At 43.9% G+C, this 26,090-nt stretch overlaps 2 protein-coding genes across 6 annotated transcripts in view; one reads left to right on the top strand and one right to left on the bottom strand.

Annotated features, from left to right (window-relative positions):
• Positions 1-295: 295 nt before the first annotated feature.
• Positions 296-25,585, top strand: LOC138982835 (toll-like receptor 3). Of its 4 annotated transcripts, XM_070356193.1 has the most exons (6): positions 984-1,220; positions 7,060-7,388; positions 9,216-9,622; positions 13,542-13,779; positions 23,969-24,247; positions 24,541-25,585. In XM_070356193.1, the coding sequence occupies exons 4-6, from the start codon at positions 13,591-13,593 to the stop codon at positions 24,808-24,810; spliced, it is 738 nt and encodes a 245-aa protein (XP_070212294.1). In that variant the 5' UTR covers positions 984-1,220; positions 7,060-7,388; positions 9,216-9,622; positions 13,542-13,590; the 3' UTR covers positions 24,811-25,585. The 4 variants fall into 4 exon arrangements, with proteins under 4 accessions (XP_070212295.1, XP_070212294.1, XP_070212296.1 ...); XM_070356194.1 differs by lacking the exons at positions 984-1,220; positions 7,060-7,388 and adding an exon at positions 296-440; XM_070356195.1 differs by lacking the exons at positions 984-1,220; positions 7,060-7,388 and having other exon boundaries at positions 9,067-9,622.
• LOC138982834 (PDZ domain-containing protein 7-like) overlaps positions 25,418-26,090 on the bottom strand; it is a 53,805-nt gene continuing 53,132 nt past the window's right edge. For both annotated transcript variants that reach the window (XM_070356191.1, XM_070356190.1), the window contains one exon: positions 25,418-26,090. This exon is cut by the window's right edge and continues 2,470 nt beyond it. The gene's annotated coding sequence lies outside the window, so the exon portion shown is untranslated.

Genomic DNA, 26,090 nt, shown 5'->3' with positions numbered 1-26,090 from the left:
GTTAGGTCATGCTAGGTGTAGGCCCCGATATCATAAGGATAACCGATACACCCTCTTCCCCAAAAGATTAAAACCCATCCCCCTATACATGTAGTAGGTTCATTTTTGGAAAAAAAAGCGTGCCTGTGGTTACGTGGGACCCCTGTTTACACAGCTAGAACCACAACATTGATTATTGTCACGTACTGCTGTGTATGATATCACACGATTTGGGGGATTTTGGTTCCCCGTTTGCCGTGCTACGCGTACGCTCACCGGCCCCCTCCCCCCCCCCCCCCCCCCCCCCCGGAAAGTTCTGACGCGAGGGGTTTTGGACCGTGTACGTTCTCACCTTCCTGGTAGCTGTTGATTTACCCTTAAGTCGACCTAGCTGTTCCTTCTCTACTCTTCTGGTTCGGGTATGGCAGCGATAATTTCCACGACGACAGTGCCAAGTTCAGGTACCGCTATTGTTGAAAGCTTGTCTTAAAATACACAGAAACTAAAAAGCCATCTTTGAAACGAACTCGGACTTTCTCAGGCTTTTTTTTCTACAAAATATTTGTTTCCTGAGAATAAACTGTTCTTCTTCCTGATGGACCTTTAGGTTGTTTTCTTCTTTAAAAATGTCTTTCCCAGTTTTCACAAGACAGAAATGCAGGAGACTAGCGATAAAGGCCAACCCAAGAAACATCGAGCGAAGATCATAAGCAGAAAGTGTTTTCTGGGTGTTTATTACTGTTTAAACACCCACCGACGTTCATTTTCGTTATACATGTATTCACAGTTGCAAAAACCTACGCGGAACTGTGTTTATAAATCTCAACAAAAGCAATACAAACAAAATTGTCTCAGACAGACAGAATGACAAGTAGGCCCTATTTATTGGATCATTCTCTGTGTGTGTGTGTGTGTGTGTGTGTGTGTGTGTGTGTGTGTGTGTGTGTCTGCAATAATTGCATTGACACTATAATATTATGGAAGCGGCCATTTCTGAACGAATCGTTCCTAAATTTAATTTGTGTGTGCGTTCATGCCACTGATGGTCAGGTTATATAGCACGATATAGGTCACAAAATGTTGATTTTTAATAGAACATATCGATCACGAAAGTTTTCCATCGAAGCTCTATCATGCATCGGTTGGAGATTCCTGCGTTACGTTTTATATTTCCAATGTCCCTCTTTTTGCCAACGATCTTTGTGGTTCAGTGTGATGATTCCGTGCTCTAAAGCGGTGTGGTTCTGTTACACGACACTTGAGATTGCCACAAGTTCTCAAATGTCGTATAGTTGTGTTCTTTTATTCTACGTCGCCCGTCTTCGCAGCAGCAGAAAACAACTCGTCAAATTGAGTTCGAGGATTTATTCAGCATTCAATACATACAACTGCACAACGTAGCAGAACTCAAATAGAAGCTTTTTTAACATTCAAATCGCGCTGGCATATATAGTAAATACTCAATCTCGAGAATATTCCAGACCGAACACGATACAACTACATTATACGAGCCGTGCATGGACTAAACTAGCGACATTCTCTCTGACGTACATCAAAAGCGCCGACACACTTAATCCGAACGAACGCCACGAACTCACGACTAAAACAGCATGGTAAACAACTTGTTTTGACAGGACTAGAAAGTTCACCTGCATTCTCGTCCAAGCATAAATATTGTGTTTACAAAATATAATATCGGTACTTTCCCACAAAGTACAAATAAGTCAACTACATGCAACACACAAAACTGAACCAAAGCTCAGCAACGGTAGCGTTTCCTAACATTACCCCCAACACCAGAAGAAATTTACCTAATTTCTTTCAATCATTGAAACGCTACCTGTACACATATTATGTATACATAACAGATTAAAATCCAGGTATGTACATTAGTCTGTTGGAGAATGAACACAGTTTTACTCACATACTCGGCTGAGAAAATCTGCTCCAACATTGTCTGAACCCTTGATCGATTCCACTCGCATATCAAAGTTCTGCAAGTACATCACCCACCTCATGATACGATTATTTACAAACTTTGCAGAGTTCAGGTAGGTGAGGGGTTTGTGATCAGTCTGAAGCACGAATTTCACCCCTTGGAGGTAGAGTTCAAATTTCTTGATTCCCCACACGATGGCTAAACACTCTTTCTCCATGGTCGAGTAGTTCTTCTCGGCTCCTGACAGCTTCTTGCTGGCATAGCTGACCGGAAACGGTTTACCTCCATGCTCTTGCATAAGCATGGCGCCGATCCCTTCGTCCGATGCGTCTGTACGCAAGATGAACTCTTTGGCAGTATCAGGAAGGCGTAGCACCGGGTCTCGTGACATCAGGTCGCGCACGGTCTGGTATGCCTTCTCCTGAGCTGGTCCCCAGAGTATTCGGTTGGGGCATCCTTTTCGGGTCATGTCCGACAAAGGCGCCGTTATGGCGGCGAAGTTTGGAATGAACTCTCTGTAGTACCCAGCCAATCCAAGGAAGGATCGCACCTGCTTCTTGGTTTCAGGACGTGGCGCATTGAGGATCTTGGTGACGTTTTCCAACAAAAGCCCCTTTTGACCTTCCTTCAGTGAATGACCTATGAAGTCAACGTTGTCGGTCCCCAAAATGCACTTGCTGGGTCTCACGGTCAGATTAGCTTTTGTCAGGCGGGAAAACAGTTCCCTCAAAGTCTCCAGATGCTCCGCAAAGGTCTCCGTGTGGACTAGCAGATCATCCCAGTAGTACACAACATTCTTCATTCCTTTGAGCATTTTTCGCATTCCCCTCTTAAGGGTAGCACCACTGTTCACCATGCCAAAAGGCATCCGCAGGCACTCATACGTTCCGTCTGGAGTTGCAAAGGCGGTCTTTGGTATGTCCTCTTCGCGCACAGGAATCTGCCAATATCCCTTGCTGAGATCGATCTTTGAGAAGATCTTACTGCCAGTCAACCGTCGGAACAGATCAGCCGCCGTCGGCATTGGTTCAGGGTCAAACACGGTGATCTTATTCACTTTCCTGAAGTCAATGCATACCCTGTTTGTACCGTCTTTCTTCTTGACAACAACAACGGGAGATGAGTAAGGGGATGATGATTCACGGATGACCCCCATCTTCAACATGCTGTCGATGTCCTTCTTCAAGGATTCCCGAGCCTGAAACGGGATAGGGTATGGTTTTGAGCGAACAGGAACGTCAGATGTGAGGTGGACTTCATGTTCGACCAAGGACGTAGAGCCTGGAACATCAGAGAACCTATGGGTGAAGTCGCCCATAAAATCATGCAGCTCCTTCTGCTGGTCTTCTGTCAGGTCAGGTCCTAACTTGACGTCATCCACTCCCTCTTTCTTGTGGAGGTCTCCCAACTCCAGTAGTTCCTCACCGTCGAACTCGTCTAGTTCGGCTGGTTCTTCCACCATTGCTGCGACCTGTACTGCTTCCGGAGGTCTCTCCACATACAGTTTCAGGAGGTTAGCGTGGTAGATCTTGGACTTCTTGCCGACATTCACCTTGTAGTCGTTGATCCCTACCACGGCCTCAACCTCGTATGGGCCTTTCCACTGCATCAGTAGTTTGTTGTGATCAGTGGGAAGCAGTATCAGCACTTTGTTACCTGGTGTAAACTTCCTGTTTACGGCTTTGCGGTCGTAGTAGTGCTTTCCACTATCCTGAGACTTTCTCAAGTTTTCTCTCGCATGAAAATGTCCACAAGTGCCTCGGCAACAGTCTCTGTGTCAATTTTCTTCAGAGGCACGGCTTCTGGGTACCTGGTTGCATAGTCTACCAGGGTCAGTACCCAACGATGACCCGCTTCACTTGGCGGTTTGATCTCGCCGATGAGGTCAATGGCCACCCTCTTGAAAGGTCGGTCGATCAAAGGCATCTTCTGCAACGGTACTTTCGGGACCCTTCCTCGAGGTATGGTTTCCTGGCAAATATCGCACGATCGACAGAATTGAGTCACATCTGCATGCAGTCCTGGCCAGTAAAACGCAGCCTGGATTCTGTCCGATGTCTTCTTGACCCCCAGGTGACCTCCCATAATAGAGTCGTGGGCCACCTCCATCACCTGGCGCCTAAGTGGTTGAGGCACCAGAACTTGACGTAATGACTTCCCACCGTTGACTCTCGCGTGCTGGAACACTCTGTACAGAATCTTGGCCTTCACTTCAAATTGCACAGTGCCTTCGCCCTTAGTCATCTCCTTGGCAGGACGACTCCTGTACTTTGTTAAGGTCGAATCAGCTTCCTGTAGCTGAATCAGCCGATCCCTGTCCACGACAGCAGTTGCAGAACTGTTGGTGACCCTGAGTGGCGTAGTTGTTTTGTCCTTCTTCGCCTGGGCTCTGGTCGTCACAGCGCTTACAACCTGCGGCTGGTCGCGGCGATGCACAGTTGCTCTGTCATCTCGTAACAGTTCGCTGATATCTTCATTCGCGAATGGCAGTGGGTCTTCCTCCTCAGCAGCAGGCTGAGCTGAGCCCATTCTCCATTCGAAATCAGGGTCATCAGGACGTCTCGCACCCCCAATGTTCCCAATTAGTAGATCGTACAAGGGCTTCTTCAGGCAGACGGCCTCAACTTCTCCGGTGAAGTATGGAGTATCTATCTGGATCTTTGCCACTGGTGCCCTCACGCATTTGCTGTCAGCCATGAGCGTCCACTTGAAGTCACCAGTGAACTTCTCTGTTGGCACCAGATCCTCTTTGACAATGACTCCATTGCAGCCCGAATCTCTGAGAACAGTCACTTCCTGCTTCTCAACAAATCCCTTCGACACGGGCATGTTCGACACTGACACAGCTGCGCTGGCGACGACAGAGATTGACCTGCCATTGGCGAGTAGAAGCTGGCCATCAGATATACATTCTTCCACGTCCGATGGTGTATCCACTTGCTCGGCAGCCCTTGGGAGTATGACGCTGCTCGCACATACTTGTTGGTTCGAGCCACTCGTTTGCCTCTTGTTGTCGTAATATCTCCGTCGATGTTCTTGCGCTTTGTCATTGACATGTCCGTTATTTTTCTTTTGGGGACAGTTGGCGACTCGGTGACCCTTGGCATTGCAATGGAAACACGTTATGTTCTGCCCTTCATTGGATGATGGTGCGGACTCAGTTTGTCCCTTGGCAGGTTGGTTTCCCTGGTTCCCGCTCTTCTGGAAAGGTTTCGATGACTTTGACGTCCCCAGGGTCCTTCCATGAGCAATGAGATAACGCTCAGCAGCATCAGTAATGTCCTTCAAACCCCGCAGTTTTTGCTCTTCCAAGCGGGTCGCCAGGTCCTTCGGGCAGGCATTAAGGAACTGCTCCTTCACGATCAAGTCCCGCAGACTCTCGTATGACTGCTCTTCACCTGATAACTCCACCCACTTCTGCAGGTATGACGACAGGCGCTCCACAAACTGGCTCGGTGTCTCTCCAGACAATGGCTGGCATTCGCGGAAGCGTTGACGGTAGCCCCTTTCAGTGAAGTTGTAGCAACGCAACAGAGCTTCCTTCAGTACATCATAGTCTCTGGCGTCATCATTTGAAAGTCTAGTGTAGACCTCAAGTGCTGCCCCAGTCAAATGTGCGCTGAGTTGAATCGCCCAGTCGTCGCGCTGCCATCTAGCACTCTCGGCGAACCTCTCGAATCTTGCAAGGTAGCAGTCGATCTGGTCCTTCCCGTCAGCGAATGCTGGAAGTTTCGGTGCCCTGTGTAGCATTTGCTGCTGGTTATCTCTTTGGCGTGGTGCCGCTTGCTCATTTTGAACACGCACCATTTCTGTCTGAAGCTCTAAGCGCTTCGTCTCCATTTCTATCTGGAGCTCTACGCGTTTCAGCTCCATTTGCCTTTCTTCACGCTGTGCTTCTCTTTCTTCACGCTCACGCTGCGCTTGTCTTTCTTCACGCTCACGCTGCGCTTGTCTTTCTTTTTCTTCTCGCTCACGCTGCGCTTGTCTTTCTTCACGCTCACGCTGCGCTTGTCTTTCTTCACGCTGCGCTAGCAGTTGTGTCTGGGACTCGACGAACTCCGTCAGCTGCTTGCCTTTCAGTCCCAGTTCAACTCCTTTTGCCCAGAACTCAGCCATTCTGGTCTTTTCCGGTGCGTTCGTCTGTATTCTTTCACAGCCACGAACGTAGACGAATGTAGTCTTCTAAAAGAACACAGTCTCTACTGCACCTCCGATGCTTCTCTCGTCGCTGTTCACCTTCGTAGACGCAGGCTGCCACCCTCCTCGTCTAACGTGACGGCGCACTCTGCTCACGATACGTACACGACGTACCTCAGTCGTATTTCGTAGTATTAATGCACTAGCTCCGCGACGAAGTCCGTCTCGTCCAAACGGCAGCTAACCTCTGTAATCCCGATACACTCCGGCGTCGCTCACCGTACCGAGCTGCGGCGATTACCAAACTCTTCACCAGTCACACCGAATCCACGGTTCCGTAGTCTCAATACTGATCCCTCAGGATACACCCGATTGATGGCTACCTCCTGTGACTGTCTTGACACTGGTCCTTGTTGCTGGAAAACCCTTGGCGTTAAACGTAGATCCTTGGCTTGGCCCCCAATTGTTACACGACACTTGAGATTGCCACAAGTTCTCAAATGTCGTATAGTTGTGTTCTTTTATTCTACGTCGCCCGTCTTCGCAGCAGCAGAAAACAACTCGTCAAATTGAGTTCGAGGATTTATTCAGCATTCAATACATACAACTGCACAACGTAGCAGAACTCAAATAGAAGCTTTTTTAACATTCAAATCGCGCTGGCATATATAGTAAATACTCAATCTCGAGAATATTCCAGACCGAACACGATACAACTACATTATACGAGCCGTGCATGGACTAAACTAGCGACATTCTCTCTGACGTACATCAAAAGCGCCGACACACTTAATCCGAACGAACGCCACGAACTCACGACTAAAACAGCATGGTAAACAACTTGTTTTGACAGGACTAGAAAGTTCACCTGCATTCTCGTCCAAGCATAAATAGTGTGTTTACAAAATATAATATCGGTACTTTCCCACAAAGTACAAATAAGTCAACTACATGCAACACACAAAACTGAACCAAAGCTCAGCAACGGTAGCGTTTCCTAACAGGTTCAATGCCAGGTCGGATTACTTTTTTTGTTAATTTTAAATTCATCGGTTGTCTTTTTCTTTTGTCACTATAGGTAGGTATTTGGTTGAACGTTTTTCTTTCGTATATTAGCGGGATACATCCTTACTAGATGAGGAACGAAAAGAAGTGTGGCCGTCACCAACTCCCTTGCAGACCAAACTATACGGCAGTCGACAGGAGTTGGAGAAAACGACAACATTTATCACCAGTGCTGGACTGATTGTGTAACCTCTGCGAACGCCAAGAAGAAGAAGCGGGATACATTTTTGTATTTAATGTCATTTATTTTTACCTTCCACCTTCATGTGTAAGTAGGAACGTATTTTGTTGCATCTGAGCAGGAGATGTTTTTTTCTCCCTCTTACATTGTTGTGTTTAAATAGGCACGGGTACGTATTTGGTTGTATCCCAGTGAGAGCTGGGCGAAGCCGGATAGTCCTTGCTAGTATTCTATAAAATAAAAAAAATAATAAAATAAATAATAAAATACATTCTTTGCTAAAAATGGAACCTGCGCTTTTACTTCTTAGTCACTGATTTTTGGTTAATTATCATCGACAGAAGCACAGCAACAATTTCCTCTGGCTATCTAATTGTGTTGTCGTGTGTTTTGTCAGTCATGCTATAATAATAATAATAATGGACATTTATTTATCGCCCCTTCTCACAAGAGCTCACGGCGATTTACATATTAATTTCTGCCGTGTGAGATGGAATTTTTTACACAATACATCACGCATTCACATCGGCCAGTAAATCTCAAGCCATTACGGCGAATATTTACTTTTTACGGCCTGTTATTCCAAGTCACACGGGTATTTGGTGGACAATTTTTATCTATGCCTGTACAATTTTGCCAGGAAAGACCCTTTTGTCAATCGTGGGATCTTTAACGTGCACACCCCAATGTAGTGTACAGGAAGGGACCTCGGTTTTTCGTCTCATCCGAAAGAATAGCACTTGAACCCACCACCTAGGTTAGGAAAGGGGGGAGAAAATAGCGGCCTGACCCAGGGTCGAACACGCAACCTCTCGATTCCGAGCGCAAGTGCGTTACCACTCGGCCACCCAGTCCAGCTATATATATATGCGAAGCGGAAGACTGGAGTGGTGCGTATTCAAAACATGCAATTGAAAATTAGAATTGTTCAAGGCCGCAAAGCGAGAAGTGTAGGCTTACATTGCACCAGGAACGAAGAAGAAAGGTAAACAAGAACACCGAAGCGTGATTAGCCATAATTCAGTCAATGACACGTACCGGAAGGGCAGACAAACCAACGAGCCCCCTCAACTTTTAATGACACGCAAAAAGGAAGTCATCAATTAATAGGGCTATAACAAGTCTGTGAAAGAAAACCTACCGAAAGGATGAAGGAGTAGACATTTTCGATCGACCGCCGCTCTAATACAAGCTCCTGTGATATCCAGTCAAACATTTGGTCTCCACCCTCAACAAACCATCAAGTCAAATATTGACTGAATGTAAAAAGGAGGGGGAAACCCCCAACGCTTTCTTTGCCTGTGGAATTCCTTTTTGCTGACTACTTTCTTTCTTTCTTTATTTGGTGTTTAACGTCGTTTTCAACCACGAAGGTTATATCGCGACGGGGAAAGGGGGGAGATGGGATAGAGCCACTTGTCAATTGTTTCTTGTTCACAAAAGCACTAATCAAAACTTTGCTCCAGGGGCTTGCAACGTAGTACAATATATGACCTTACTGGGAGAATGCAAGTTTCCAGTACAAAGGACTTAACATTTCTTACATACTGCTTGACTAAAATCTTTACAAAAATTGACTATATTCTATACAAGAAACAGTTAACAAGGGTAAAAGGAGAAACAGAATCCGTTAGTCGCCTCTTACGACATGCTGGGGAGCATCGGGTAAATTCTTCCCCCTAACCCGCGGGGGGTTTGCTGACTGCGAGTTCATCTGTCATCACACAATGTCTAACCTCTCCCTAGGTTCCGTCGTCATATCTCTCTGTTTCATTTCAAGCTGTACAAGTGTGTAGTTAGCATACTTAGTGCTAGAGATAAGAAACACATCTGTTATTGTCGTTGTTAACAAGTCAACGGAACTGTATTCCCGTTCTGGAAGCATTATTTCCATGTCACCATTCTCTGTTTCAGTCGCAACAGCGCAGCCCTATAGCAAGTATATCCAACGACGCAATACAGCCAAGGGAAGCTGCAAATCGGTGACGACGACGACGAACAACAACAACAACAACAACAACAACAATAACTTGTGACCATCTGTTAACAACAACAACAACAACAATAACTTGTGACCATTATATCTGTTAACAACAACAACAACAACAACAATAACTTGTGACCATCTGTTATGTTTTCCCTGAATGCCGACGCTTCTGTCAAATGATGTGTTCAGAAGCAAGGCATAAAGACTACTTCTGAAGATGTCAGACAAAGTCCAGTAAGACAAGTGTCCTTCCTAACGAAAAAAAAAGTCTTCTCACGATTGGCAGAGCTGTGACAAAGCCAATTGCAGTGGCAGAGAGCGGGTACCTGTGGAGGTTTGTCCTATCAGTTACATGTGTCCCGTAGTACGTACTTTCCCCTGTACGTATCTATAGCTGCAGGTGTGTTCAACAGCACGATAAGGTTTTACTAGGGTAATAATACATGTATACATTTTCTGCGAGTGTCTCGCGTCAGAAAGGGCAAACGCACAATTTAAACCAAACATTATGTACCCCAGACACCAGCCTAGAGTTCTCACCAGAAACGGTAACACAGAGCTGTGTACTCTACTAAACTAACTAGGGTATCCTTTACGTCCTCACAGAAAATGTTCCTATTAGGGACATGAGTTAGTGATATGCTAAAAGGCTGGTAAAAGTGGGGAAAAATGTACATGTACTCTACATTTTCTGATCTCGCGTTGAAAACAGTAATCTGGAAGCAGTAAACCTTCCACTGTTCGACTGAGTCGTGGTCCAGGAAAGTTCATCCACAATGAATATAACCAACCTCTTCACCTGGGTAGCTATATTTGTAGCACACATTGTTTCCACTGATACTTTGTCCTGCCTAGTTCAGCATGACGACAACAACAGAACTGTTGTGGACTGCAGTCATTTGAATCTCAAGTCAATGCCTACCTTGGATTTCCACGACGCCACTTCACTCGACTTTAGTTTCAACAGATTGTATGTCTTACATGGCAGTTCGTTTTCGCGCCTTACCCAGTTACGTCATTTGAATATGAGTCACAACGTTCTGCAGACTCTAGACCAACAGTCTTTCCTAGGACTCCAGGAACTGCGTAGTTTAGATCTGAGCATTAACAACCTGAATGCCTTTTCCACATCGATCTTTGCCAATGTTCCGAATCTGGAGGTGCTGAAGCTTGACCACAACAACCTGAAGACCCTGGAGAAGGACGTCTTCCAGGGTCTGGCTCACCTACGTCACCTGGACCTTGGCCACAATTACCTTCAGGTTTTGCACAACGACACCTTCTCACACCTGACTCAACTCACGTGGCTCGAGGTGGGGTCCAACCGCGTGGAGAGACTGGAGGCTGGCGCCATGACAGGGCTGAACAATCTGATCAACCTGGACTTGTCACACAATCAGCTGAGTCTCATACCATCAGTGTTCCCCCCTCGGGTCTTTGCCTCGCTGGGCAAACTTCAGGTTCTGCATCTTGAACACAACGACGACAGCCCGATCGGAGAGTACCCTGAAAACGTGTTCAACGACCTGGTCTCTCTGACGTCTCTGACCATCGACACGTTCTACGATGTGCACTTTGGGCAGGACTTTGCAGCTCTTCGTAATATCCACACCTTACATCTCAGCGAAAACTGCAAAATTCGTCATTTGGCCAACAACTCGCTGGAGGGGTTTAAGAACTCGTCATTGGTGTTTCTTCATTTTCATGACTGTCGCATGAACGACATAGAACTGTGTGCATTTTGTGAACTGCCTTCGTTGAAACGACTGTGGGTGCTGCAAGGTCACTGGCTGACACCAAACAAAGTGCTCCAGTCTCTGTACGGCCTTCAGTTCCAGAATATGACCCAGATAGCCTTAGTGGACGTGGGGGATCATTTGGAGTTTTTGCACGTCATTGACAGCCATTCAGCGAGATATCTCCGAAATATTTGTGTTTTAAGTGTGTCAATGGCTCACTGTAGCCTTCAAAGAGTAGCCGGCAACGCTCTGACTGTTCGAAACACTCCTTTCATGGACTGTATTGAACACGTAGACCTATCACGAAACAGACTTAGGGGTGATCTTTCTGCTATTTTAAAACTGATCATGTCGAAAGGGTCGTTGCGCTCATTGTCAATGCAAGATCAGAAGACATTTTCCATTGGAGACGCACAGTGTTTGGTGAGCCAAGACTTGCATTGCAAGGATGAGCTCGTTCTTCATTCTCACCACCTGTCTTCTCTTGTGTTGAATATTCCTCTACCACATCTGACCTACCTCAACATTTCGTCTCTCTTTCCACACATCAACCCATTGCCAGTCAATGTCACATTCTCGTCTGCTACAAAGGTAGAGGCATTAGACTTTTCTTATTTGGGGCTCGCGAACTGCTATGCCACTTTGTATGGTCTGAAAAACTTGAAAACTTTAAATGTCAATGGAAATTACTGCTACAATATCAGCGAGAAAATGTTCGATTATCTGGACAGCTTGAAGCAGCTCGGCTTATCCAATCTTGGAATAAATCCACATTTCTTCTTGTCACGCGGTTGGCGTTTGTTTCAAAACCTGGACCAGTTGGAGGTTTTGGACCTGTCACGGAACAACCTACAGTTTGCGGATCCTGAAATGCTAAGAGCACAGGTACGCCTGAGTAAACTGGACTTTTCCTACAACCGTTTCCAGAGGGTTCCCGTAAATGTGGATAACCATGGAGATCTGAAGGTGTTGGACCTTTCACACAACTTTCTCACCACTCTGACGTCATCAGAACGGTCCTCGTTGGACAGGTTGGCTGGTCGCCATGCATTCAGGTACTGAGAGAGAGAGAGAGAGAGAGAGAGAGAGAGAGAGAGAGAGAGAGAGAGAGAGAGAGAGAGAGAGAGAGAGAGAGAGAAGCGGACTGACAGAAAGACAGATAGATAAACACAGTAAATGACCTTCAAGGACAGAAGTTAAGGAGAGACATTATGAACGAAAGAAAGAATCCACCTATCAGTTGTTCCGTTTGTGATCGCTATTTCATTGTCTCGTTTTTATTGGAGAACTCTTTAGATTGAATACAATGGAAAAAAACTCACACAAAATCTTCATGTTTTCTTGATCATGACCAATACATTTTAAATCGATGCAATGACAAAATAAAACATTTGGGAATATCAAAATGTAGACAAATGAGACAATGACAAAAGGTGACGTTTTCATGTCAGTATGTCCCAAATGACATAACCAGTACATTTTTCATTCTATCTAATCTGTTTTCGTTCTATTTTTTCTAATAGCATGCGTTAACAATTGATTGCCAACTGGAATGGAAGAGCACAAAAAGTGTAACTTGATATGTAGTTTCTCTAGAGGGAAAAACATCTTCCACTTTTATGTCAGTGTGTCCCATGCAACATACATTTGCCAAACAGCTATGTGTAAGTAGATTATTTGTTAGTGGTATAGAACATACTGATCACCAATTAAAGTCAGTTTTCACATTCATTTTCTACCTATTTCTTATTTGTTTATTCTTTTGGCAATGGTGAAATGTCAGCAATCGTGTGTCATTCGGGACAGTAGACATGACACCTGACCTTTTGTCACTGTCTCAAATACATATATTTTCTGGGTAGCCACCACGGGCCTGAAGTAAAAGTTCAGCTCTCCCACATGACAATAGCCAGCATATCACCACAAACATGTCCTCAATAGGAACTTCCCTGTGAGGACGTACAGCCACCGGCACGGTTGGCCTAGTGGTAAGGCGTCCGCCCCGTGATCGGGAGGTCGTGGGTTCGAACCCCGGCCGGGTCATACCTCTAAGACTTTAAAATTGGCAATCTAGTGGCTGCTCCGCCTGGCGTCTGGCATTATGGGGTTAGTGCTAGGACTGGTTGGTCCGGTGTCAGAATAATGTGACTGGGTGAGACACGAAGCCTGTGCTGCGACTTCTGTCTTGTGTGTTGCGCACGTTAAATGTCAAAGCAGCACCGCCCTGATATGGCCCTTCGTGGTCGGCTGGGCGTTAAGCAAACAAACAAACAGACGTACAGCCCCAAATTCTGTTCTTTTTCTCATGTCAACAGATTGGGAGGTATGAAGCAAACCCGTGATTAGGATCGGGTGGCCGTTGTAAACTAAACAAACGAACATGCCCTAGTACTGAATGTTCGTGACTTTGGTTTCAAGAAACGATTAAAAAAAAAAGCGAATGAAAAAAGCACACGAAAGATGCCCGAGCTTGCTATGTGTCCTCAGTGTTCACTTTAAAACATTTTTTTTTAGTCTGAAACTCTTCGGAAATGCACTGGAATGCGCCTGCTACGACCTGGACATGGTGAAGTGGCTGTGGCACACCTCCGTGTCGCTTGATGGCGAAGGACGCGAAGCTAACTACACGTGCACCACGGGATCAGGGGAGATCACCAGCACGGAGCGCGTGATGGCGCAGTGGATGAGTCACTGGCGGCGCTGTGTGGGAGTTCAGATCTTTGGTATCGCCCTTTCTGCCTTTCTCTTGCAGGTAAGCGAGACTGAGTATATTTTTAATCACAGATAGGGAATAAAAAAGAGAACATTACACCTTGAGCCTACTCGTCAACAGCATGCTTTCCCTTTTTAGTCATTCTTCAGTTAAACCTTCTGCAGCATCATTTTGAAAGCCCCCCCCCCCCCCCCCCATTCCTTGTGCAAAATATCAAAATTGAATGTAGCGTAATTGTAACGAATTGGCATTCCTGAACCTAAACCTGACATGTTCAAAGGTAGGCTATATGGCACTCTGTCTATGTGCATTTTGCTGCAGGTTCAATCATCTGATGCTTCTTCAGCATCTCGTTAGTAGAAAGACAGGTTGAACGCAAACGGGCATTAAAGGGATAATACATGAGGACAAAAGCCAACAGATCGCTTCCATAGTTATATATACTATGGGGTTCTGCGTTACAAATAATGTTGTCATCATTTTCACGAGTTTTCATTCACAAACACCTGGGAAATAAATCTCATGTTCCCCATGCAATAAATCGAGGTGGTGAATGGGTTTGAGCTTTCAGGTGAAACGTGGATTGTCAAAGTAAAAGCCAATCAGGCTGATTGTTTGATGTGTGGAACCATCGCGGCTTTGGATTTGTGTTTCCGAGGACAACGATTGCAAGCATTCACTCTCAAAGACCCAATCAATGTTGATAATTACCGCGGCGACTCATGGTCAATTTGCAACTTATCTCTGTAATCGCAAAATCCACAACGAAAAGTCATAAACACTTAAAAGAAAAGAAATATGCTCAACACTTACTGAACTCACAGGTATGATCGCAGCTCTGTACATTTTCAGACTGGAAGAAAAGCGTCAACAAGCTACGTTTGACGTTACATACAAGTTTGACGTGTTATCTCGTGCTACTGTGACGATGCTTTGTGGCCCGGAGTTGGATTCTAAAAATTCGTCTCCCTGTGGGTTATTGTGCATTTTGTTGCACAACCAAAATGATGACAAAAACGATGTTTGGTGGCTTGTTGTCAGACCAGCATTTTGTTGTTGGTCCTCGGGGAGCATATCGCCTTTTGCCTCATATTTATCAACCGCGGCCTTCCGCCTTGGTCGATAAAGATAAACAAAAGACGATATGGTCCCCTCCCAGCAAACATTGCACCCTCGGATCGCATGCGTAAAACACTCGGCACGAATTTCTGCACTCGAATCGAGCGCGTCACGCATGCACAAAATCGAACACGGATTTCTGCACTCGAGTCGAGTGCGTATCGCATACGTGAATGCGACATGCTTTCATGCGTGAAAACGCATGCGATACGCATACGATTTTGTAACTCGTCTCGCATGCGATACGCATGCTTTTTATGACGCTATATTGCATTTGACCTTGGACCTCCATATTAGGTCCAAGATTTGACGTCATTACTGTTGGCGACGATGCCCTGTGCAATCTTTTAGCTCACAGTCCCTCTGAATCTTTTTAAATTAAAGAAAAGCCAAATTCTCAGTTAAAAAAATGAAAGAAAATCGATGATGATCCCACAGAAAACTCAAACTCATGTTTATATTTTATAAGCGCTAATTTCTTTTCGAAACATTTTGCTCCGACATCTTCACTTCCGGTTTTTCGAAATCTTATCTCACGACTGGTTTTGCCTGTACAGGGGCGGATCAGTTCATTTTATGGGGGGGGTTTCCAAAAGTATATTGTGAAGATATGGGTGTGAAGGCGCGAAGCGCCGAGCTTGCTAGGGGGGTCATGCCCCCCCGGAACATTTTGAAAAAAAGGATGCAAAATGGTGCAATCTGGTGCATTCTGAGGATGATCATTACCAGTTTCGGGCAGCAGATTTTGTCACTGATTAATACCCCCAAAATTGAAACCGTCAACCCCCCCAAAAATATATTTTATTTTTTATTTTTTGGCTGGGGGGGGGGGGGTTCCGGAAACCCCAGAAACCCCCCCCTCGTCCGCCCCTGCTGTAGATGACTATCTCTAGAATTCACAATCTATAGATCTGCATTTAAAAGGTAGCATGCAGTGTACGTGAGAGAACACTTACAAAGGTCAAAACTGCGTTTAAAGAACAGAATCAGTGTAAAAGCAGCATTGCAGTGACAATGTCGTCTGCTATTACGAGGGGAAACAACTCTGTTTTCGTTCCTTAACAAGCCCGCATTTCCGATAAACGGTCAACACAAATCAGCGGACGACAAGAATGCTTGACAGGTAAGTTTCTTCACTATTTTTGACGTTTTCATTATTTAAGAAAGTATTTGCAGGCATAGTATCGAAGCATTCTGTTCACTGCACCGCGTATCAAGGTTTGGTAAGTGCAGAGGCGCCGTTTTAAGCCAAGTTAGATCTAATTGTTTCGTGAAGTTGACCTTCGATCACAGGCGAAGGTGTCGTTCTCTGTTCACTAGACCACTACTTCCATAGAAAGACTACAAGGTTTGACACTCAGCTTCGAGTCGTCTGTGTTCTTGGAGTCGCTTCCTGCGGACAATTTATTTGTTCAAGACGGTTTGTCTCTTCCTACAGTATGTGTGAGGTCAAATAAATACAGTTGAATGATTGTTTTAACTGTATGTACCTTTAATTTTCAGCTTCCGTCATCTGCAGGTTGTTTTTAACCATCATTTGGACGAATGTTCGTTTGCAAACCACCACCCTGTAGGTTGCAAGCAATTATGCATCCGCACCGAATATGCATACCAGTGCTCATTGGTCTAAAACGGATGTTGCGGAAAAGTTTTTCCAGCTGCAGGAACATTTTTTGTGAAAGCATGGAAATTTCATCAATTATCACGCAATCAGTGTTCAAAATTCTTAGTCGTGTTTCTGTGCAGTCCGCATCATGCATGACACGACTAATGATATCATTGTCACTGAAACGGCCATCCATAATACCAGCGAATTTGTGGATTGTGGTGCCGCTCAGTTGACTGGCTGCAATGCCTGTTGTCGCTGTGATGCGGACTTTTTTCCCTGCTTTTTCCATAAGACATTTTAACTTTTTAGTTAACGTAGATTTTCCTGTGCCGGCTTGGCCTAACACACAAAAATTGTGCCCCCCAAGAGCTGCTTCGATAACGTTGGCCTCTGCCATTTTCGTTGCATAACAACGGAATAACAACAGCCATGAACGGAAGCGATGCAGACGATTTCAGTCGACCAATGAAAATAATCATCGAATATCCGGTTATTAACCAATGATCGCATCGAACTACTATCTCCTCGGACATAGACGGGCATCCTACTCACAGGGTCTAAGTGGTATGCCGTTGGCAGACACGTTTGGTCGCACAAAATACGGTTTAAAAACATGCAGCGGACAGGCAGCTAAATATAAAAGGTACAGCTAGTTAGAACATTCATTTATCACGGCATATGTAAAGTTACAAAGATTCTTGACATTGGCAATTATTTTTTGCATATTTTTTTCTGAAGTTAGTGGAGCAAGGCTCGAAGCTGAGTGTCAAACCTTGTAGTCTTTCTATGGAAGTAGTGGTCCAGAGAACGACACCTTCGCCTGTGCTTCGATCAGCCTCAGTCTGTCAATGTTTGGTGATGCGAATTGAAACAATGAAAGGGTCAGTCTTTTACTGTTGAATTAATATTTGTTTATCTGTGCACTGAAAAGACAGCTGGGTCGAAATATCTGTGACTGGAATGTATTGTTTTGTCAATAACAAGCTTTCCAACAACCTACATTTCTTGGTGTGTGTTTTTTTTTTTTATCCTTGAACAAGTTGAAGTTGAACTTCTAAACTGTTGAGTGTTAATATGTGCATTGAATGGGGCGCATTGTATTTTGCTGTTCTAGTCGAGTTAAGAATCGAGTAGATATTATTTTCCCGGGTATTGGAAATGCCATAAGTGTGTTTGCTTATTTGTGACCCAAACTGGTCGATCAAATTCAAAGTAGTTTGCTCACTGATGTGAAGTAGAGCAAGAATGAAAAATAGTATAGGTCTAGTAGTATGTTATTTTTAACTTTACACTCAAGTTCAAATTCTTTGGAATTCAGCGCACAAGCAAAAAAGAAATCATTTCATTTACTGATCGAGCTTCAATGGTATTTTTTGTGGTTTTTTTTCCACTGCATATATAGTTAGTGGTGTGTGTTTTACTGTGTCATAAGACTCAAATTATAATTTAAACAGCGATGCTTAGAGTTTTAAATAAAATGTGTTTGTGTTGCACAGTGCATACTGATGTATGCAGGATATTTGAATTATTACAGATGCATACCAGCTGGATCCTGTTGTAACATGTCACACCTTGAGATGAGACACCCACAATGGAAACATCACACTCACAGCTGTCTTGAATTGGAAAAGGTCAGTTGCCTCTTTATTATTCATGTACACAGTGTATGTGTTTTGTGCTGTGTGTGCAGTTTAAATTTCAAAGATCACTCTGGCTTTCTGTTACTTTTTTGTGTAAAAATGTGTGTATCTGATGGTTTTGGGGGCTTTATGTTCTAATTTGAACACTTCTGAAGAACGGCATATATATATATATATATATATATATATATAGGTATATGTGTACTTAGGTTTTTTGTTGCCTCTATAATCTATTCCATGCTTTAACCATACAGACTCATAATGTGGCTTGTGTGTGTTTTTTATGTGATGTTAGTAAGTTGTGGAATTATCTGAGTAATTCTGAGTTACATATAAAATAAGTAACAGTGTGGCCAATTATGTTTCCAGTACACAGCGGCTGACCATTCGGACCATGTTTCCTATTGGGAATTGATCTTGGCTGTTTCTGTTCTGCAAAGGTATGATTAAGGCTTCCTTTGATGATGAATGTTTTTGTGTGTGTTTATGTGTATGTGTCACTGTGGGTGGGTGTGTGTGTGTGTGTGTGTGTGTGTGTGTGTGTGTGTGTGTGTGTGTGTGTGTGTGTGTGAATGAAACTTCAGTAATTTATGCTTTCACTTTTCAGAGTTACATGACATACAAGCCAAAATATGATATATTTTGCTGAAATTTGAATCAATGAATGTCTTTGTAGTCAGTAATTTTCAGGGTTGAAGTTCTGACTCAAAATGACTGTGATTGATAAACTCCATATCACATTATCAAAAATGTTAGTTAGGACAAGTATTATTTAAACTCAATTTAACTGAATTCATACAGGGAGAGGATTGTTATCACGAAGGTTACCAGTATACCAGGTTTATGATTTTTCAAAGTGCACAATCTCTTTTTCAGTGGACCCATTGAACTTCAAGTCCTGCATTTACAATGGTCCAGTGCTGTGTTTATCTGCTAACCTGGTCATACCAATGCGTTGTTGTGAACATATTGACCCACATATATTTTGAATTCATGCAGGTTTAACTGGCTGATTGTCCTCTGTGTCTGGGATGAACACGGCTCTGAAATGCACTTTAGATTTATCCGTGAACTTACATGTAAAAAAACTGATGTAAAAAGATATTATTTATTGACAATGTTCTTTTCTTTTGTGTAGCTTATCAAGGTGCTGCTAATCGATGCTGTCAACACAAATGAGAGACACTGAAACAAGGAAAGTCAGACTCAGAGCCCTGGCAGCCACATACATTCCATGTGTTCCCTTGCTGTAGAGTTTCACAAATCAATCTCAAATAATATTACTGGTGAGTGTTTGTGTTTTACACTTGTTTCGTTTGTGGGTACAATGGAACCTACCTTTCAAAGATCTTGACTATTAACACAAAAATATACTGAAAGCAGATCACGTCTTATGAGAGAAACCATCTTTAAATGGAATTGTTTTCAGACATAATTACATTGTGAACTGAAAACTTGGAAAGCTAGTTTCTTCAATACAAGGTTCCACTGTGCAATTAGCTGCCTGTAAGATAAGTTTCACAGTATTTGCCTGTACTGTCAAGATGTTTTGGCATGATCAGTCACAAATAACACTCTTGGAAAGCACTTTGTGTCATCATTCCTGGTTTAAATGTTTGTGTTATGGAAGTTTTCTGAATTATGTGTCCCTGATTTTTATCTTATGTTGTAATACAGGCTTTGTGTTTGTATTCATGTGTGTGTTACTTTGTATGTGAAGGAAGCTTTGAAGAATCAGCTAATATTGAGCTCCTTATTTTCTATTTCTTATCAAATAACCAAAGGGAAGTAATCGCTCAATGACATGTGTAATAGAGTAAGCGAGAGTTGTACGGAACCTTTTCTCCTGGCACCTGAGAGAATAACAAGCATTGAAATGAACATTGAATTTGTTCTGTTTAAAACCAGTCTTGATCTAAGGACTAAGTCCAGTCGAGAATAAAAGCTGGTTCTTGTATATGACTGTACGTAGGTGTTAGTTGGAGTGCCTTGGAGAATGATGAGCATATGAGCTTGCGGTGATCATTCTTTTTTGAGGATGAAAGTCGCTTGTTCATTTCAATGCTTGTTATTCTCTCAGGTGCCAGGAGAAAAGGTTCCGTACAACTCTCGCTTACTCTATTACACATGTTGTATGCATTGAGCGATTACTTCCCTTTGGTTATTTGATATCTTAACATCGCTCTGCCTCATTCTGTTTGACTTTCTATTTCTTATTTTCTGCCTTTCATGGCACTTTTTCAGTACCATGAGGATGAGTGTAAATAAATTAAAAACATGTACCTATAGTATAAATAAGGGGAGAACTGAAGGAAAATGGCTGTCGTGTGTTCAGGTGGCTTCAGACTATGTACACTAACTAATGATTTGATAAATTGTTGTTAGTTTCAGGGAAACTCTGTTGGACCTGGGCTGCAGAGGAGAGGTAGCAAATGCAGCCAAGCAGATCGAGTCTCATCTTTTGAAGGAAGGGAAGGCGCATCACTTGTTTATGCCTGGTGATGGATCACCGAGGACGTCAGCACGGCACTGGGAGTCCTTACTAAACACATTGCCTTTCGCTGCATATATATTCAGAGATAGCCGAAAAGTCGCAGCATTGTGAATACAAATTGTATTCTGAGTGTTGATAATTATCACTAATTGATGGGGCGGGAATGTAGCTCAGTCGGTAGCGCGCTGGATTTGTATCCAGTTGGCCGCTGTCAGCGTGAGTTCGTCCACACGTTCGGCGAGAGGTTTATTTCTCAGAGTTACCTTTGTATGCAGACTCTCCTCGGTGTCCGAACACCCCCGTGTGGACACGCAAGCACAAGACCAAGTGCGCACGAAAAAGATCCTGTAATCCATGTCAGAGTTCGGTGGGTTATAGAAACACGAAAATACCCAGCATGCTTCCTCCGAAAGCGGCGTATGGCTGCCTAAATGGCGGGGTAAAAACGGTCATACACGTAAAAGACGTGGGAGTTTCAGCCCATGAACCAACAAACAAAATCACTAATTGATCAGCATTACATGGTTTTGTATTTTAAAACAAATGTGACTATTTCTTTAATACGCAAAGGGTTTCTTATTATATTTGTCCTAATCAAAAATGTTAAATGTGTCAAAATGCCATCAAATTCAAAATGTAAAGCCTAGGTAGAATATGATTCATAATTTTAGTTGTAACTAAGTAAGTGTATCTTCTTCTTCTTCTTCTGCGTTCGTGGGCTGAAACTGCTACGTACACTCGTGTTTTTTGCACGAGTGGAATTTTACGTGTATGACCGTTTTTTACCCCGCCATTTAGGAGGAAACATGCTGGGTATTTTCGTGTTTCTATAACACACCGAACTCTGACATGGATTACAGGATCTTTTTCGTGCGCACTTGGTCTTGTGCTTGCGTGTACACACGGGGGTGTTCGGACACCGAGGAGAGTCTGCACACAAAGTTGACTCTGATAAATAAATCTCTCGCCGAACGTGGGGACGAACTCACGCTGACAGCGGCCAACTGGATACAAATCCAGCGCGCTACCGACTGAGCTACATCCCCGCCCCAGTAAGTGTATCTAAATTTAATTACGCATTTTCACTAAGATTGTGAATGTTTATAAAAATTGTTGAATAACATAATATTTTGATGAAACAATTTGTTTTTGAGTTTCTGCTTGCATGGTTTGAGTGAGTGTTGTTGTCAGAGTGCCTGAAAATATGAGCAGCTAAAAACCTGCTTTATAAAGAGCATAAACAATCCGGAATACGAATGGAATACGCATGCGATACGCATGCGGTAGACCTGCGTTAGAGGTGCGTGTCACGCTCGATATCCGAGCAAAAGACGCATGCGTATCGCACGAAACAAAAGTTACAGAATCGTATGCGTATCGCATGCGTTTCACGCATGCGATACGCACGCTTTCACGCATGCGATACGCATGCGATACGCATGCATAATGTTTGTTGCTTGGACCAACAAAAAAAGCTGGTCTGTCAACAAGCCACCAAACATCTTATATTATTTCTGCCATCACTTTGCAAAAGGAAACGTGTTTTAAAAGCTTCACTAAATGTCGTAGAACAGACAAAGAAGAAGCCTTTTTTGTGATGATTGAGTTGGGTTACTTCATCTGCGTTACTTCTCTTGTTTGTATACGTTAAGCTAGGATTCCATTCTTACGGCTGCGGTGCGGCTCCGGCGACGGCAGCGGCGACGGCAATTTGAAAAACATTGATGAAAGAAGGGATGACCCCATTCACACGGGTGCGGTACGGCGACGGCGACGGCGACGGCCCGGCGTGCGTGCGTTTTTTCAAGAAAGCTCCATGTAGCTTTCTGGACTGCCGTCGCCGGACGCCGTCTGGTATTTTGTATGAGACGAGACCAATGTCACATTGAATGTGGCATATTAAATATATTATAATGTGGCAGCCGTTATTCACATTCTCCACATTGAATGTGGAGCCATGGGCCATGGCGGCATTGGGCCATGGCGGCATTGGCGGGAAGAGAACATATCCGGACGACGTCGCCGTTATATACGGTTCACGACGATGCGTTTTTCTCGCCAGAGCCGGATGCCGTCGCCGGAGCCGGAGCCGCACCGCAGCCGTAAGAATGGAATCCTAGCTGCTTGTTGCAAGGCGGCCTCGTCATAGAGGGCGCTAGCGGTTTTGCCGCCCGGCGGCGCTTCTCGACTTCCGAGTTTTGTTTCCAACACCGTGAGAGAAGTAGCACCATGAAGCGCATTCATTCACTTTTATTTAATTAATGACCACACTTGTGGTAGGGGAAAGGCTCCTAATATGGACCGGCTCCTAATATGGACCACCTCCTGTTCTGACAAACTAACGGCGCTAGAGCGCTCAAAACAATTTCATTCGCTTTATTCACCCTCTCTGGATAAGTTGCACATGTCAAACCAGTTGCAGAAACACAAACCTCAAAACCGTTAGGCTTTTTCGCTTTTTTTCACTTTTGGCAGCGTTCACTCTAAATTTGCCGCCTAAAACGGACTCGTTTCTGTCCACAGCCAAAGCTTTCATAACACAAAAATGGCTATAATATATGACAGCTAAGACAGTATTTGTTACATTTTAACAGTGTGTACCCCGAGTTTCTACTGCAAACAAAAAATAATAGCAAAACCTCAAAGTATGTGTGAGACCCCTAATATGGACCACCTTCAACAAATCGAAGAAAATAAAAACTAAAGGCAATTTTAATTAATTCATTAAGAAGCTTGCTGAAAATAACCTATAACTAGCCCTCGAGATTTAAAACAAATATAACAAATAGTCTTTTTTTTGTGGAAGTTGATAATTTCACTTATTTTCACTCTGTTTTTGATAAGCTTCTTCAGTTTCCTGGTGTGCTTCAAATAATGCTCTCATCAACCCGAAACAGCTCAATCTAAAGCATATTTGAATTTGTCTGACTTGCACACTAAGTTATATCATGTTATTTTGAAGTATAGGGGGCTTTTTACAGTGATTCGTGAAGGCCGCTTCACTGGTCCATATTGGGCGCCCAGGCTCCTAATAGGGACCATTTGTGATTTTTTTCTGTATTTAATTTTTGCTGAAGGTCTATCAAAGCTATTTCACTTTAATTAGGCCTAACTTTTAAACTAAGAGAGAAGGACTACCAACCACAAAATGAAACTTCTTCGCAAAAAAACAAGCTAGTTATCAGCAATAAACAAAAGGTGGTCCATATTAGGGGCCCTTCCCCTACGTTTTCGAGCAAATTGTGCCCTCTGCGTCCAGATTATACAGTGGATACTCAAGATTCGTCAAATTCGCCAGAAATTCCTCCCAAACTGGCAGTTCAATAGAAGATATCCCTTTAAATGACTTTTGTTCTTCTTCTCCAGATCCTGTCCATCGTCGTGGCGTTTGTCACCGTACGCTCGTGGACCCAGGTGTGTTACGCTTGGAAAGCCATCCGCCGTCACCGTCTGCCGAGACGTCACCACTTCCGCTGTGACGCTTACGTCGTGTACTCTGACGCAGAGTGTGACGTGGCCTGCGTGACGCTGCGTGAGTGTCTGGAGGAGCAGTACGGCGTGCGTCTCTTGCTGCGTGACCGAGAGGAGCTGCCTGGGTCTGTGAGAGCTGAGAGCATCGTGCAGCATATTGACGACAGCTGGAAGGTAATATTTCACGTGCCACATTTTTATTTATTTATTTTTATGATACTTTAATACAATTAAAGGTTGTTCAAAATCAGGCTGCAAGTAGGGCAGTATTCGATTTCGAGTCAGCGAGAGTACGCTCTGAGGTGGGTTGAAAATCGAGCCGGGGCGTTCGGACAACCGAATTCTTGACGATGTAGGTTCGATAGCTTTTGGTCGTCTTCAGACCAATAAGATTGATTCATTTATTTATTTGCTTGAAACACGTCAATATTAACATCATTTTACCCACACTTATTTTCTGTCTTCAGGTGTTGCTGCTCGTCACGCGAGAGCTCTCTCGGGATGAGTGGGCGTGTGGCTTCACGGTTCAGCAGGCGCAGCGCAGCATCACAGACACCATGCCGGACCGTGTCATCGTCGTCTTCCTGGAAGAGCCGCGTGTCCTGCCCGCCATGCCCTCACTGCAGTTGCTGCTGCGCATGGTGCCAGAGAGCAACATATTGCACGTGCACAGAGACACCCCGCCACGGCACCACGTGTGGAAGACACTGGCTCACCTCATTACCAAGGAACAGTGACACGCCTCTGCGGCACCGTGTGTGGAAGACCTCGGCTCACCACATCACCAAGAAACAGTGACACGCCTCTACGGCACCGTGTGTGGAAGACCTCGGCTCACCACATCACCAAGAAACAGTGACACGCCTCTACGCCACCGTGTGTGGAAGACCTCGGCTCACCACATCACCAAGAAACAGTGACACGCCTCTACGACACCGTGTGTGGAAGACCTCGGCTCACCACATCACCAAGAAACAGTGACATTCTGCCACAGTTATTGTGAATTTTTATTTTTAAAGATATGCAGCATTTCGAAAGGTTTTCTTGCCATTTTGACCTTAAGAAGTGTTAGCTAGGAAATTCGCTGTGGTGTAAGTTAACCCCGATTCTGTTGAACGTAGTGTCTTTTTAAGTGTTGGCTGTTATCCACACGTCTTGCATACCACACCTGTGGATATTCAAACTATGCGAGCTCGTGTCACTGCTGTCAAGATAAAAAAAAAAATAAAAATAAAAAAAAAAAAATAAAAAAAAGCAGAACGAAGGAAAAACAAAGACTGCAAATTATTCAAAGTACCCAATCAGTCACAGAGTTAAAAAAAAAAACACAACAACAAAAACGAGTTGTTATAAAACAAATATATTCTTTAATCAAGAAACATATCTACATAATAAATGTATCTGTAAAATTGGCAATTTACTAGATGATTTCTAATGTCAGTTATATATTTTCTAATGTCCCTCCCTTCACGAGTCGTGAGCGAAGAATGAAATATAAACAACTGTAAAGTGTGTTTGTTTTTCTGTTTCTTTGTGTGTGTGTGTGTGTGTGTGTGTGTGTGTGTGTGTGTGTGTGTGTGTGTTTAGTTTGAAATAGAGTGGGCTGGCCGCTGTTTTAAAGGCTTGCCATAAATACTTCACAAAAATGTCTTAGCGACATGGTTTAAAAATGGGCTTGGGGCAAAATGTTTGTGTTGTGTTGTGCTTTTCCGCTGCATTGTTGGTTTGATGTCGAAATAAATATCATTTGATGGCACTGATAGAAAAAAGGCCGTAGCGAAAGTGGTTCAAACTTCACAGCAGTAATCACGGTAGCCAAAATATCGCGTTTGAAGAAATGCATTGTTAACCTCCTAACACAGGTAAAAACAAAAAAAGAAGTACATAATATCACCAAAATCATGACGGGTTGGGGACGGGGGAAATTCAGAGATCACGCAAACATTATAAGTGAAATCAAACATAATAATTATTATACGAGCTTGAGTATGACGGATTTTGCTCTCTCTCTCTCTCG

The sequence above is a fragment of the Littorina saxatilis genome, linkage group LG12 (genome assembly GCF_037325665.1).
Source record: "Littorina saxatilis isolate snail1 linkage group LG12, US_GU_Lsax_2.0, whole genome shotgun sequence".
Taxonomy (NCBI): Eukaryota; Metazoa; Mollusca; class Gastropoda; order Littorinimorpha; family Littorinidae; genus Littorina; species Littorina saxatilis.
This window is presented reverse-complemented; position numbering and strand designations above follow the sequence as displayed.